The 14,697-nt window shown below is 39.9% G+C and overlaps 2 protein-coding genes across 2 annotated transcripts; both read right to left on the bottom strand.

Moving 5' to 3' along the window:
* Positions 1 to 271: 271 nt before the first annotated feature.
* Positions 272 to 5,433, bottom strand: asmt2 (acetylserotonin O-methyltransferase 2). Its single transcript, XM_080783831.1, has 9 exons — positions 5,119 to 5,433; positions 4,632 to 4,714; positions 3,894 to 4,068; positions 3,571 to 3,700; positions 3,419 to 3,487; positions 3,175 to 3,293; positions 2,435 to 2,572; positions 2,194 to 2,316; positions 272 to 2,080 (listed from the first exon to the last, which is right to left on the bottom strand). The coding sequence occupies exons 2-9, from the start codon at positions 4,710 to 4,712 to the stop codon at positions 1,869 to 1,871; spliced, it is 1,047 nt and encodes a 348-aa protein (XP_080639957.1). The 5' UTR covers positions 4,713 to 4,714; positions 5,119 to 5,433; the 3' UTR covers positions 272 to 1,868.
* Positions 5,434 to 6,463: 1,030 nt separating this feature from the next.
* Positions 6,464 to 13,392, bottom strand: pgrmc2 (progesterone receptor membrane component 2). Its single transcript, XM_080784076.1, has 3 exons — positions 13,012 to 13,392; positions 9,600 to 9,755; positions 6,464 to 8,300 (listed from the first exon to the last, which is right to left on the bottom strand). Exons 1-3 carry the CDS (start codon positions 13,364 to 13,366, stop codon positions 8,203 to 8,205), a joined length of 609 nt encoding a protein of 202 aa, XP_080640202.1. The 5' UTR covers positions 13,367 to 13,392; the 3' UTR covers positions 6,464 to 8,202.
* Positions 13,393 to 14,697: the final 1,305 nt, after the last annotated feature.

The following is a 14,697-nucleotide window of genomic DNA, read 5'->3' as shown; positions in this document are numbered from 1 at the left end:
CAGCTGGGTTTCATCATTCAAATAAAATAGAATTCTGTCCGTTTAGCTATAAAATTAGTCAGGGAATAGGGATACACAGTATATGTTAGTTAGTTAGTTAGTTTCATTTATTGTCCACGTGTGGAAATTGTCTTTCATTTCATTCAATATGTCTTTCATTTGCATTGCATCTCCCCCCCCCCCCCAAGCTTTTATTTTCGTTCGAGTAATAGTACAACTCTAATAGTATTACTTATAATAATGTAATTAAAGATAACTTCATTCAGATTTATTTATTTCATTTTCCAGATTTCCAGATCTGTTTTCATAACTGAATGAGATGAGTACACACATTACATGTAGAAAAATGTCGAGTTTATTTTTACTTAAAGATTTTACATCACATTAGATTTGGCTTTTGTTCTAGACTATAGAGGTACTATAGACACTTGATTCATATTCAACTCATCCATGACTTTTTCTTTTTACATTTTTCATTTGAAAATTATTTTTTTTGCTGGTGAAAACAGACATAATGTGTGTTATTTCGAGACTCTTCCGATATGGCTGGGTATCATGCTACCGAATCATCGTGCATTCCTACTAGAAATGGATGCTGTATTACCCCAATTAGCTGGGTTCCAGGCCCCTAGGACCCCCCCCTTAGAGAACCACTGTCCCAAGGACCCCCCCAGAGAACCACTGTCCCAAGGACCCCCTTAGAGAACCACTGTCCCAAGGTAAAAAATGACTCCCCTCTTCCTTTGCTGCCTACAGAGTACAGACACTCACACTGTACTGTCAGTCGTTCGCCACAACCAAATGAACCAATCGTTGATTTACCTGTAGTAAGCGCCTTTCGCCATTAGAGCGCACCATAACCTCTCGCACAGATATATTATAGACTAGTAGTCATGAAGACCATTGCTTTATGATGAATCGTTAACGATACAAAAAAGCAACGGGAGAGAAAGAAGGGAAGAAAAGTTCTCAACTGCTAGGTTGCGACATGTGTTGTCTATTATGAGCAGAGCAGCACGAAACCACAAACGCAAACAGACCATTTTCAAAATATGCGTGATGCAACTGTCCTTCAATTTGACAATCAAGACAGAACTCCAATAACGCCCCTTCTTTTCTCGTGAAGTTTTGCGTAGTAGGAACAAAATTGCTCTGATATACACCAGTCTTACAAGATATTTTAATGAGATGGAAAATCACTGTAGCCTATTCAAAATAAGTAAATTGCATTATAGGCTAATGTGACTGGATGGATGCATCATGCATGCTATTGGAATGGACAGATGACTTTATAAAATAATACTAATAATCACTCAATCGGTTTTGGAATTAGCCCGTCACCCATCTTGCACACCTCGCTATAATTACACATGCAATAGTCAAACAAGCCAATGTAGTGCTAAAATCTACTACCCCTTAGCACTAGCAGGAATGCCATCTTGTGCCACTACATTCTTGACCATGGGAAAACAGGAAAAGAAAAGCCTGACTATACAGAACTACTATTAGATATGTGTTTAGAGCAAGACTGTGATATGTCCAGACCCTATTTTATGCAGTAAATGCATCAACAGAGTCTGAACCTGAGTAAACCATATTCATATGGTGATCAGACCATTTTTGTTCTTTTATCACAGATTCACACCCGGGCAACAGCTAGAGTTCTGATGCAAGCACAAAAAGGAGTTCACATCACATGCAAACCACATGGTGTACATCACAACATCACAACACACTGTCAGGAATTTAAACTCCAAACTAATCAAAGTGAATTTCCTTCAATGTCCTCTACTAGTCTACTCCTTCTCAAGTTTAGAATATGAAGGTTTAGAATCTAAACCTTCATATTTGACTCCCAGGGCCCAGGCTCATTTGATGGCAAGAATGGCATCATAGGACTTCCCTGTTCTACAGACTTGTATGTTGTGGAAGCCTGACTGGGAGAGCATGCTGGAGTACTGGGAAGGTGGGTGTTCTCTGCCCTCAGTCTGAACCAGCATGTTGAGTGAGAAGATCTGAGCCATGACAGGACCTTGTCTGTTCTCAAACAACATGGCCTCTACCAGCAGAACCCCGCCACCTAGGGAGGGGAAATATAAACAGGAAGATTTTAAATTATTATTATATTTAATGAACATGATCAAACTATATAAGTACTATAAATGCTATCAATAATAATAATAATAATAATACCTGGTTGACAACTGTCATAAATCTTCTTCAGCAGTTTCAGACACTTCTCTTCATTCCAGTCATGAATGATTCTTGCTAAAATGTACAGGTCAGCAGATGGGATTTCCCCATTGAAGAAATCACCTACATAATAACAAAACAATGTAAATTAGAGATTTCTCAAGTACCACAGATACCATGTGATTACGCATTAGATCTACTTTTTCTAAAAACATTTTAACTGTCTTTAAAATTGCCTCACCGGATTGAAATACTATTGCATCATCCTGTTCAGAGAAATGTTTCTGGGCTGTTTCCACTACTTGGGGAAGGTCAAACACTATTACTGAGGAGGAGGGGTAGGCTTTAGCTAATTCACGAGCCAGAGCACCAGAGCAACCTGGAAAAGACAGAACCACAATCATGCACCTCTGTCTGTGCATGGTTGTTTGAAGGAGAGCATCAGTAGGACAACAGTTTATGGCATAATGATGATTATCTGTGTTTAAGTGGATGCACTAAACACAAAAATGTTCCATACAGTGACAATACACATCAGATAGAGAAGCTGCATTGAGGTAAACAATGTGGTAAAAGTTGTGATAGACCAGGTACAGTATATTTAATTCTAGATAAACCGAAAATTCACATTACTTGTCCTGATTTTGTCTTGTGAATGAATGGCAGTTTAGTGTTAACAGATGCAGGCATCTAACTGGAGGGTCACCTATTTGATGTTGTTGGATGGGGTGATAAAATGTGTGCCGGAGATTGACTATTATTCACTACTATTACTTGAGCAAGGCACCTAAACCCTCAATTATTCTTGTGGAGCCTCTCAGTTGCCAACAGTATAATATTGTAGATGTACTGGACAACCTTTAGCATTGTGAGTAACTGTAGGATTGTGAAGCATAATGCATTCTTAGAAAAACACTCATGTATAAATGATACAAGTTCATAAATATACTGGATTAAGTCTAAAAGTCATCATCACCATACCTCCCAGATCAATCATTGTCTTGAAGCAGGAGAGGTTGAAAGCTGTCACTATATCATGTCCATCCAGAACCCACGACGAATTCATCAAACCCATAAATTTCAGCATCTCCTCTTCAGATCTAAAGCAGCAGTACGTTTCACAATCAAAATCACTCTATACTTGCTAAATACACTACACTGATTAAGCAGGCACATACATTTGGTTACATGTATAATAATGACACACAACAAATAAAAAAGTAACCTGTAAATAGCTTGAAATATATCTTGAGCTGGAAGGCCAAACGTCTTCTCATTCTGGTTTTTCCCTTCCCTGCATAATGTAATATGATACTGTAGTCAACCACAGCTTGAACTGAAGAACAGGAATCATTTGAATCATTTGAAGCCACTGACCTGACAGCATCAACCATGTTATTCCAGAGAGGGTAGATGGTTTGGGACTGGTATATGATCATGTCATGGAGAGACTTATCGCTGCCTTTAGCCAAGTAGAGGTTGGCCACATCACTACTGCTATAGAAAGCTGTTACAACAAAATACAGTACGTGAGAGAGTAATATTACTGTACAGTATTTTAGATTAGCACATGAGCAGACCTTGTGTAAGACGCAGATTGCACACACAAGGTTTTTGGGATGCAACTAGCTAACACCCGTTATTCCTGTGCATGATTGGCAAAACAAGAGTTATTTTGTGGTACGTGTGGTGTGCAGCACCTTTCCCTTCCATTGTTTCCACCTGCAGGATCTCGATTCCCACCAGAACATCTAGCAGTCTCTCAATACCATCCACGCTGGTGTCCAGTTTCCCAGCGACATGCTCTGCACTCAGGGGCTTCTGGGATTGCAGCAGAAGATCAAACACTCCCAGCTCACAGGCGGTAAATATGACCTGAGAGGAAATGATGAAGTTAAATAAAACCACATGGATGCCGTTAAGTTGAGGAAGAGATCGTGTGTCATCATGGTATTTTTAGCAGGAGAATGGTTAAGCACAGTCATTAACCCTTAAGTCCCTATTTTGGGCAAATTTTCCAAAATATCAACATTTCCCAAAGAATTCACATTTTTGAAAGGCGTTAGACCCTCCAACGTCTGGCTTTCAGACATAACGTCATGTGGTAGCCAAGTCTATGGACTTTTAATGTTAGTCTTATTTATTCATGCTCCCTCAAAAATCAGCAAGCCCCCAAAAACCAACAGGCCCCCACTTGTGAGTCGTGACATCATGCAGCCAAGTCTATGGACTTTTAAGTTTTAAGGTTTTCTTTTTTTTGGCCGGAATGAGATGATGTATGTATGATGATAAAAGAGCGCCCCTCACTTCACACAGGTGTGATTTTATTCTATTACTATTGTGTAGTTAAACGTTTCTTTGATATTGCCTGGCCTGCTCCATGATAACATTACAAAATGTGTGTATTTTAACAAAATACAAATATAATATAGGCCTACCTTTGAAACCCTGAAGCCATTGAAATACTCCAAAAGTTTGAAGGGATAGTCCAGTTCACTCTGGGATAGTTGCTCTGCCATTGCTGGAGGGAAATAAAAAAAATCTAACCTCGGCCAGACAAGGTGTGGAATGTGGATGACATGTACATAACGATGCAATGTGACATAGCTCTGTTTACAAAATGCTAGCCTACCCTCCAACTGTATATACTTTCCCCATTTTTTACTGTTTTTATTGTATTGTGACAATAAATTATTTATTCTCATGCAAATAAAGCTCATTTGAATTTAATTTAATTTAATTTAATTAACATCATTGACTGACTAGACTACTAGTAACTACTACTACTACAGCTATAGGAATGCGTTCAACATATTTTGTTGTTCATTTCATTGCTTTACCAGACATCAGCTATATCTCACTCAGCGTATTTCATGTCAGACCAAATAGCGCATATTGATTGGAAGGATGCATGCATTCACTCACCCCGCTGAGGTCCAACTCGAAGTGGGATTTGATAATTATTTTGGGAGAATTTAGTAGCCTACAAAGCAAGATCTCGGTTCTCTACAGTTGTTGTCGATCCAAACCCAATGAAATGGTCGGCCATCCCATTACCACCGCGATCTCTAGTGCTCTCTGATCTGTCTGTTAGGATGTGATAGCCAAGCTGAACTGGAGCGGAGTTAAAGCCGCTTTTCTCTTGGTGACCCGACCCGTTAAGGAATATTAATGACGACTATGGTAGTTTCAAAGGCACCACACCACACCACACAGAGTAGACCGTTTTACATTTGCAATTCTAGTTTTAACCTGCTCAAGAGTAGGGGCGTTGTGGAGCAGTGTGTGTCTCTAGCCTGCGAGCTTATTCTATTGGGGCTGGAGTCTGGACAGATGATGGAAGGAATTCTATGACTGAATAGAAAAGGCATTAGACCTAGACAGTGCAAAATATTTTTAGCCTGCAACGCTACCCAGTGGCTTGCTTGACCATATTTTCTTAAATTTGGCCATAGGAGCTTGTTAATCTGCCTACAATATTCTTAAATCTCCCATAACATTTGTTGATACACATTTGTGTATCAACATAAACTGCATGTTTTAAGACTGAATGGTTTGCCACAAATTTGAATGTGCATTATTTCAATCTGGATATAATGGACAGTGTAGGGCAGGCCTAGGCCTACAGTAGGCTATCATAAATTTGCCACAATGTTCCGGGAGGGTAAGAAAAGCAGCATCTTAACTTGCACCCAGAAGAATCATTAAAGCTCTATTATGCAATTTTTTGGAATGTGAATACATTGTTTTGTCCAATCTGTATTATAAAGTACGGTATGTTAATACAATATACAGTAGGCTATACAATTGAGATGGTTGTATTCAATCTTCCGTGCTCTTCCATTGAGACATTTAGAACCCGTCTAGGTTGGACATGACCTTTGAGACAATCCTGTTTCTGAATTTTGCGACATATATTTTGACCTGAAGGTGAAAATAAATTTTCCTCCAATTTTCCAAATCCAGGGTGGAACGGGAAAGTTCCATAGCCACCGGAAACATTTTTTTAATTTATAATTATCAAACGAAAGTAAAATATAGATTACATTAATTTCATTTGTTTGGTAAACAATTACAAATTCACAGGTTTCCAACCTTTTAATTATTCATTCCCAACAGTTCTTAAACACTCATTCCAGTCAAACCAGTTAAAGATTTTATTTATTTGCTTTAGTTTAATATTTAAAAATATGAAACACATTTTATTCTGCACTGACAATGCTTTAACAATGCTTACTACAATGGTAATAAAACACGTAACTCTTTCAAATATTAACCAAATCAATTTATTATGCATGAACAAATCCCTTCATGTCTCTGTCGCGCAGACACACACCCAACATTTAAATACACAACGTGGTGGGACTTCGGCATAGCTCACATTTGTTGCACATGCTTTAATAAAATGATAGATAATATATTTACAAGATAAGCAACTTGTCTCCCAAAAAAAAAAAAAAGAGAAAAGAACTACAGATCCCTCAATCCCCACCCCACAGCACTTTCTCCAATGTTGCTTTATGAAAGTCACACCTACGTTTTTGTTGTTTAAAAGTAACTTCAACAAACAAAAAGGACAAAAAAAGAAGAAGTTGAATCAACATAAACCATGGGGTATTTTGTTTGGCCAATACAACATAGCAATATTATATGGAGTTCATCAACTACATAAATATGGCAGTAACACTGAGTACGTCATACGGTCTATTTACAAAGTTGTGACGTGGGGAAACCTTTTAGAGTCTGAGAGTGCGTGGACTGATGGACCACATAGTGGACTGACCAAATGCATGCCTTTTCAATTAATCGTCTGGAGGACCTAGTCAAGGAAACCATTGATGTCAAACGGTTTGAGGACAAGGGTGTTACATTTTCTGCTATCTTTTTTTTTTTTTAGACTGGTCAGGACTATATAAAACAAACAAAATAAGGCACAATTAATACTTTGACCATTTTCTGGGGGATTCTACAGACTTATAGCTGGCTTGATAGGCATGTAAACAATTGGAGTCGATTTGATTAGGACTGCCTTTTGCCCTTCCCTTTGTATTCCCAATCACCTATTCGTCACGTCTGTCTGAAGTGATTCAAAATATCGTTTATGGCAAGGACCTTTGAACAACCCCCCTGAACCCAACCCATCCTATGACCCCTTCCATCCCACTATGCTACTCAACAAATACAATCACATGGTGACAAACAAGAAGAACTAGTAGTGCATACACTACAGAACACAACAGGAAAATCAACAGCCCTCCCATTGGCTTTGGTTAGGCCACAACACTGCCCTTTTCAACAGAGAAGAAAATAAACTTAAAATCAAATTTCCAACCAAAACAAATAAACATGATTGATTGATAAGCTTTTGAAAGCTAAAGCAGTTCATTTGCAAGGTGACTAAACCAAAAAGTAGAAATAATCTGGTTTCTCAGCCCGACAGTGACATCTTTTACCACACTTGATTTTCTAACCACCAAGACCAACCTCCGCTGGTTTCTCAGCCCGGCACTGACATCTTTTACTAGACAGGGATTTCGAACCGCCAAGACCAAACTCTGCTGCCCAGCACGCGGAGTTGCCGATCATGATGCTCATTATTCACATACAGGGACGCATTTAACATTTACCCCCACACCCTATGTATTTTTCAGTTTTTTTTTGTCTGCTTCCCAACATACTCCTTACCATTGTTAAAAAATACCTTCCATAAAGTTTCTCAATCTTGTTTCTGTTCTGTTGGTGGTGGTCTTGGAGGATGACATTTTGGGAATGGGGAGAGGGGCTAGACAGACACAAGCCCCACTCCTTTCAGCACAGCTACAGTACCAGTTAGATTCAGGAAGTAAGGGGCGGAGGGGAGTGGCACAATGACAGAAAAAAGGAAGAGGAAGGGAGAGAGAAAGAGAAAGAGTGAGAGATGGAGAGAGAAGAAGGGGGTGAGGAGTCTGGGGCGGTCTGTTGCAGCTGTTTGGGTTTGTGGCTTTGGTCGCATTGGTTGGTGGAACAGCTTCAGTCGTGTTTTAGGTGGTCTTTAACATCCTCCTCATCTGTGTACTCTGACGGCTCGTCGCCAGGCTTCAGCAGCCTTCCGACATAATCGTATTTTTCTGGAAGGACAAAAAATGAGATGTGGTATTTATTATTTAATACATTTAATACGAAGGGCCAAAGTAGGACAAAAACTGATATGAAAGTAAAGTACATTATAGGATATTATGTTAATATAACATTTATATAACATTTTATATAACATTATTTTCAACAAAATAGAACATCGTGTAGAGATGTTGCTTAACGGTTTCATTCCAAAATGAAGTTCAGCATTTGAAAATGCATTAAAGCACATTGCAAATTAATTAGGAATAAATTGTAACTTCCAGTATACAGTACTTCCAAAAACAAAAGACTAAGTTAAAAACAATAATGACACACTTCTCATTATGCAAGTACAACAGGTCTTTGTCTTTAATACTCTCAATCTTATTTTTACCAACCAAACACTTTTAACACCTTCTGCACTGATTGTGAATTGCTATTTCACTTTCACTTTCATTGGCCTTGTAGGGTTTCAGCAAGTGTCAGCAAGTGTTTTTTTTAAATAGCAGTCCAATGGGTTTCAGTTCCACTTCCTACACCTCTGTGATCCTGTTTTAGATGCAGTTGAGGTTGCACCAATTATTTAAATCATTTTGTTTTGTCCGAACATAGGGAGCAATCTACCCACTCAAAGTAGTTGTACGTGTGAATATAGACCGATTGTGAACGTATCCATCAATAGCACTTAATTTATCCCATTTAGACCTGAGAAAGGATTCTACAAATGGCTTCTAAATCCTGAGTTATCTGAAAAACCCTGTTTTAAAAAGACATGTCCTTGAATCTCCTTGTGTTTTGCAGCTTGTCTGCTCTTGGAAGGAATGAGTATATAGCAGAGGCCAGTTAGAGAATCTCAGCTGGCTTATAAATATGGCAGATGGAGTCTATGAAATGTGAGATGAATCAATATTGGGGAAACATTAAAACAAACTGCCATGGATGCAGAGTGTATGTCCCAATGGTAGAATAAAAATGTTTCCAATTATGCATGTGTCCTTATCAAATCAGACAGTGGCTGGAAAGTGGGGTATAACATGTGATACAGGGCCGACAGATTTGAACTGTTGTGATTATGTGGCATGCATCCAAATGTATATAAAAAAAATCATCTCCAATTATGTTTATTAGTTATTTTCAAGGCAAAAATTGTAGAGCGAGAGGTGTCATGCAACACAGTTATGAGCTGGATTTAAAGCCATGATGTCATGAGTAGGTTCCTATGTGGGATCTGGTATGTGTACAAACTGGGTCAGTGACCGGGGCAGTCCTAATCCATCATAGGGTCCAAAAGTGGTAAGAAATAATCATACCCATGAACTGCATCTCCCATTCTCTCACGCTCTCCATTTGTACAGCATTGAGGTCAGACAAGTCGTCATACTCGTCCCTCAGAGCATCCTTTTCCAGGCAGAAAGTTGCCAGGCCTCTCGATGCATCCCGACCAGCAAATATCCCATATGGACCGTCTGCAATAAAATTTAAAAGAAGACAAGTGGCAGTGGCAGAATAAAAAACAATAGAAATGTGTCTGCACACACTTGAGAATTAGTATTTAGCTCCACTATGGTAAACTTGGAGCCAGACAAGCATTGCCCCAAAGGAAATAAATCACCACCAGCCAGATGTCAGTCAAATCATTACATTTTAATTTTGGCTTATAAGTACATCTATGCTGCTATTTCATTCCACTTTGGTATACAGCCAACTGCAGTGCGTGTTCTATTTCAATATAGCAATAGTTAGAAAGAAGTCAACCAAGATACTGAGCAGACACTTTGGCATACATTAACCACCCATCCTTTTACATTACAGTTCTATTGTAAAATTGATGTTAGCTAGTAAAACTCAAATAAGCTTCCCCCACCCTCTCCTTATTTAAAAATGCTCTCAAACAAATTCAAATCCCCTCTGTACCATTATTTTATTTTGCTAATTTACTTAACCTTATTCTATTCTGGAATAGGGTTGGGTAATATTATATCGAATATTATCAATGTTATGATAAGAGACATATCGATGTTGTGATAAAGAGACTATTGTCTTGATTTTGGATATTGTAGTATGGCATGTGCGGGGTCATCCCAATGTTCTCCAGGTTCTATGTTCCTGGACTTACCAAAGGGGTTAGGCCGGGTAAGCGGGTTGTAAACGGGTAACATAAGACCGGAAAACATAGATACGGTCCTGCATAGGCCAAGTGTTGTAGTTAAAGGCTGGTTTACTGTAAAGTGTCAAAAGTGATTGTCCTTTTAATTGCCTTTACCTACTTAATTATATAGACATTACTTAGTTATTTTAACAAAAATCTCAGTGTGTGTGTGTGTGTGTGTATATGTTTTTGTGAAAGCACCAATAGAGGGTATGCACATGCTTAAAGTGAATGGCAAATCGAGTGGCAAAGCAACAGGCAAAGTGAGTTTAACATTGTTTAATGTTGTGTAATGCAATCAGATAGGACTTTTCTGTGTGGATGTATGGGCTGTCGAGGCCAGGAAGTAGTTTTTTGCCACTCAGGCATTCCTGCATAACTTCCTGGTTTGATGATGATGTCACACGCATACCCTCTATATTCAGCCTCACAGTATTGATAGTGAAGCTTTTTTAATTAGTCCATATGGCAGCCGTATTCCAGAACTCTATAGGGGGAGCATAGTGACGCGTTCGGTAGGATTTTGGCTTATTTGGGTGCCATCTTGTAGCCTACATGTAGGCTAGTAGGATGCCAGTCTGTAGTTCGTAAGTTTACACTGGTGTGTACACTGTCACTGCAGTACACCATCTTCCATCTCTACTATCTTTGACATGTCACAACTCTTCTACTCTATGGCTCTGGATCGATGGTGGTATTATTATTATTCGCAAAATTGTTCGGGTGTTCTGATCTGATAGCCACCTCCCCTCCCCTCACGTCAAAACAGTTCTCAATGTTTACATCTTACTTGACAAGAAGACATGTGGACATATCTTTATGGAACCAGGGAGAGGGGAAAAATGAGTGATCAGTCAAACATGTTTTCTCTCCGCAGTAAATACATAATCTGTCTGTGTGCGATCTGACCATTATCATTTTGATTACACTGTCATGCTCGTTTGAGGACAGGTAGAGAGCAGAGCATACATGTGTTTGGGAATGTTGCTGAAGGTTATATTTTGTCAGCTGACACCCAAATCAAAGAAACCATACAGCGTGTATTTAATTATTTGATATCGCGGACAGTCAACGCACTGCAAGGCTACAACTAAGGCTACAATGGAAGCATAATAATAATAATAATAATAATATAATATAATAATAAAAACTGACAGGGCAGACCCATTACTGTTGTGGATCAAGGTTATGTTATTTTGTCATCCGACACCCAAACCATACAGTGTTTATTTAATGTTATATCTATATATGTCTCCACAATGAGGCTGGAGAATGTAGCCTAGCAGCCTACTGGTAGGCGGAAAAATGGCAACCAGAATAACCTGTTCTGAGTTAAACTCCTCCCTATGCACTGGCCATATAGCTAGCTGACTAGTGAACATGTGTTGGAGCAACCAGCCACTGTGGCCAGTGGACAGAAAACGTGGGTTACTTCCCTAGTTCTACCATGGTTGATCTGAAGTTTGTTTCATGGAGTCACTTATCCTTAATATACCACATCATCTGACTCAAACATGGAACTGTGTGGACCCTCCAGTTTGCCCCAGGGTATTCCACATGGTTTTAAAGAATCCATTAAGCAAAGCAGTCTTATCACATCGCTAAACCTTGCCAGATTAGATTTGCTCTTGGCTTGCACATTCCACTAAAAGAGCAATCATTTAGAGATTTAAAAAAACATTCGATGCTAGATCTGTTTATTATCTTATTGATGCCAAAACACGTGTTAATTCGGTTTAGCTACATTTAGGACAGTCTGACTTTCATGTCAGTGAGCTAGAAACAGGAAACCCAAAGTAATGTATTTTATGCCAAATATGATAATTATAGACTGTCCGAGTTGATGGGCGGGTCAGCCAACTCGCAAACTTGTTTTTGTTAACAGGGGAGCCATGCCGTTTTAGAAGACTAATGACAGCACGCTTTCAAATAAGGTCTCACTTGGGTAACAGCTGGACTATAAAAGTAGCTCAGTCAGTGCATTTGCTGACTAACGTTATTCACTCCATGTCACGTCTTTCTTACTCGTTGTGGGAAGATCTCAACCAAAATGCTTGCATAGTGCATTATTCTCACATCGATTCTAACGTCGAAAATGCAGTTAAACATTTTCTGCAAAGTTTTCTATTCGGACATGATGTAAACAACAGGCTGGTCTAGACAGCCATACAGAGCAGTGTGTGGAGACGCGAAACACATTGCTAGCTCTGGCTAGCTGCACTCGTTAGCTTTCGCATGCAGAATTAAGACGACTTTTAAGCCAACTGCACTTCTAGCAGTTAAGTGAACAACTAAAGCTATGTAATGTTAGGCTGTTTGTCGCCTATGTTAGACAAGCAATGCAGTGGTGTCCGTTGTACTTACACTAGCTGTTAGCCACCATCCCATTCAAGTTCATCAAAACAGACAAAGCCACTAGTAGCTGACACAAGCTAAGCTAATGCTAACGGTTTGCGCTCAAATCTTGTCCGGGACAGAAGAGCTAACTTACCCAACACTGGGTCTGTCTGTTAGCTAGCTAGCTCTTCGCCTGCGATCTGCCACTTTCTTCTTTCACTGGTCTCCAAACTTACCTCGCCCGTAAAACTTTTTGCCTGAAGTAACGTCGAACACTTTCATGTTGACTGCCATTAAGATCCGGGGGTTTTGGAGTCCATCATATTCATTGAGCTGCTCCAAACTGAAATCACGTCTCCTCATCTTGGGAAGTGTGGAGGCCTCGCTCCCCTGCGCCGCGTCCACACCAACAAGACCGAGCCGTTTCCCCAGCCGCCGGTACGCCACATAGCAAACCGCTACAACAACAACTAAAATACTGATATTGAGTAACATCCCGCCTATGCCGAGCCCGTCCGACTCATCTGTTGTCCCCTGCCCGCCACTACTTGTGTCAACTGGTCCACTAGAACTGTCTCCATCGTCCGCCATACTGCACGGTAGAGAGCCTACCTACCCGTACCCACCCCCGGCCAAAAAAACAACAAAAAACGCCTACTAGCTTTTGATAAACTTACACGGAAGTAGTGGCCTATCGAATTCCGGGACGCAAGAGGTCGCCGTTTGTTTCAGTTTCGGCAATTATTTGCTAAATTGATCACTTAAATGCATAATCATATCTGAACTACCTGTTGTTACAATTTACAACCCCCACAATGATAAAGCAAACCCTTTCAGGTGGTCGTAGATTAGATGTGTATGTGTATTAACATTGCAGCGAAATGTCAAAAGTCACACAATTCGGTAGGTTGCCGGTGGCGATGTAACACCCTATTCTGATAGGGCCGCGTCAATAACTTCTCATCCCATTGCCAGGGACCCGTAGTTCTTTGCTGAAGTCGAACAGACTGTACAATTTTTTTTGGCAGCAACTCTAGATTATACAACAGGCATTTATTTAGACCTGTGTCACTGTATGTCGTTTGATCTTTTAGTTTTATAAATGTCAACACACTGACTGTCCCAGCAATTAGTCTTTTCCCGACTGGTATAAACTAAAAATATCAGAGGAGATATGATGTATACGCAACAACCCCACATGCATTATGAGTTTGCTTTTCTTTCCTAATAAAAGTTATTTTCTCTCCACACCACACACGTAAAACGATTTAGAATTTGAGAGGCGCTATATAAGTTCCAGGTATTGTGTGCACCAATTATTCTGATGAAATCCACAATTTACACTAAATTAAATGTATATTTTAGGCCGGCGTTTTGGCTTCTTGTGTTATAGAGGGTATGCGCGTGACATCATCATACCTGGAAGTTATGCGGGAACGCCCACCGAGTGGCAAAAACTACTTTCTGGCCTTGACAGCCCATTCATCCAAACAGAAAAGTCCTGTCTGATTGCATTAAACAATGTTAAACTCACCAACACTATCCGCAACGTTTTTGTTTCATAAAAATCCACCATAGAAACGTTATGAGCTATTTTCTGTCAAGAAATGCCCTGCATTTGATTATTTTTCTAAGGGTGCGTTCGGAAATGCGCCCTGAACGCACTGATGTGCTCTCTTGTCGTTCGTTTATTCAGTGCACTCGGTGCGTTGTTGTTCGAAAATCCAGTGCAAACCGGGTGTGCCGAGTGCCCGCACTGAGCGACCCTACCCTGAAGCTGGGGTTGTCCGGTGTGAATGCGTCACAGCTGTGGTCGTTCGTAAATAAGGCACACTGAACGCACTCTGTGACGTCACCACCCACCACACTCAACAATCTGACCACATTCCCGGTGCGCATTTCCGAAAGCACCCTAAGTGTCA

The sequence above is a fragment of the Protomyctophum bolini genome (genome assembly GCF_963924005.1).
Source record: "Protomyctophum bolini genome assembly, chromosome: 15".
NCBI lineage: Eukaryota > Metazoa > Chordata > Actinopteri > Myctophiformes > Myctophidae > Protomyctophum > Protomyctophum bolini.
Note: the sequence above shows the minus strand (reverse complement) of the source record. Positions and strands in the feature narration are given on the sequence as shown.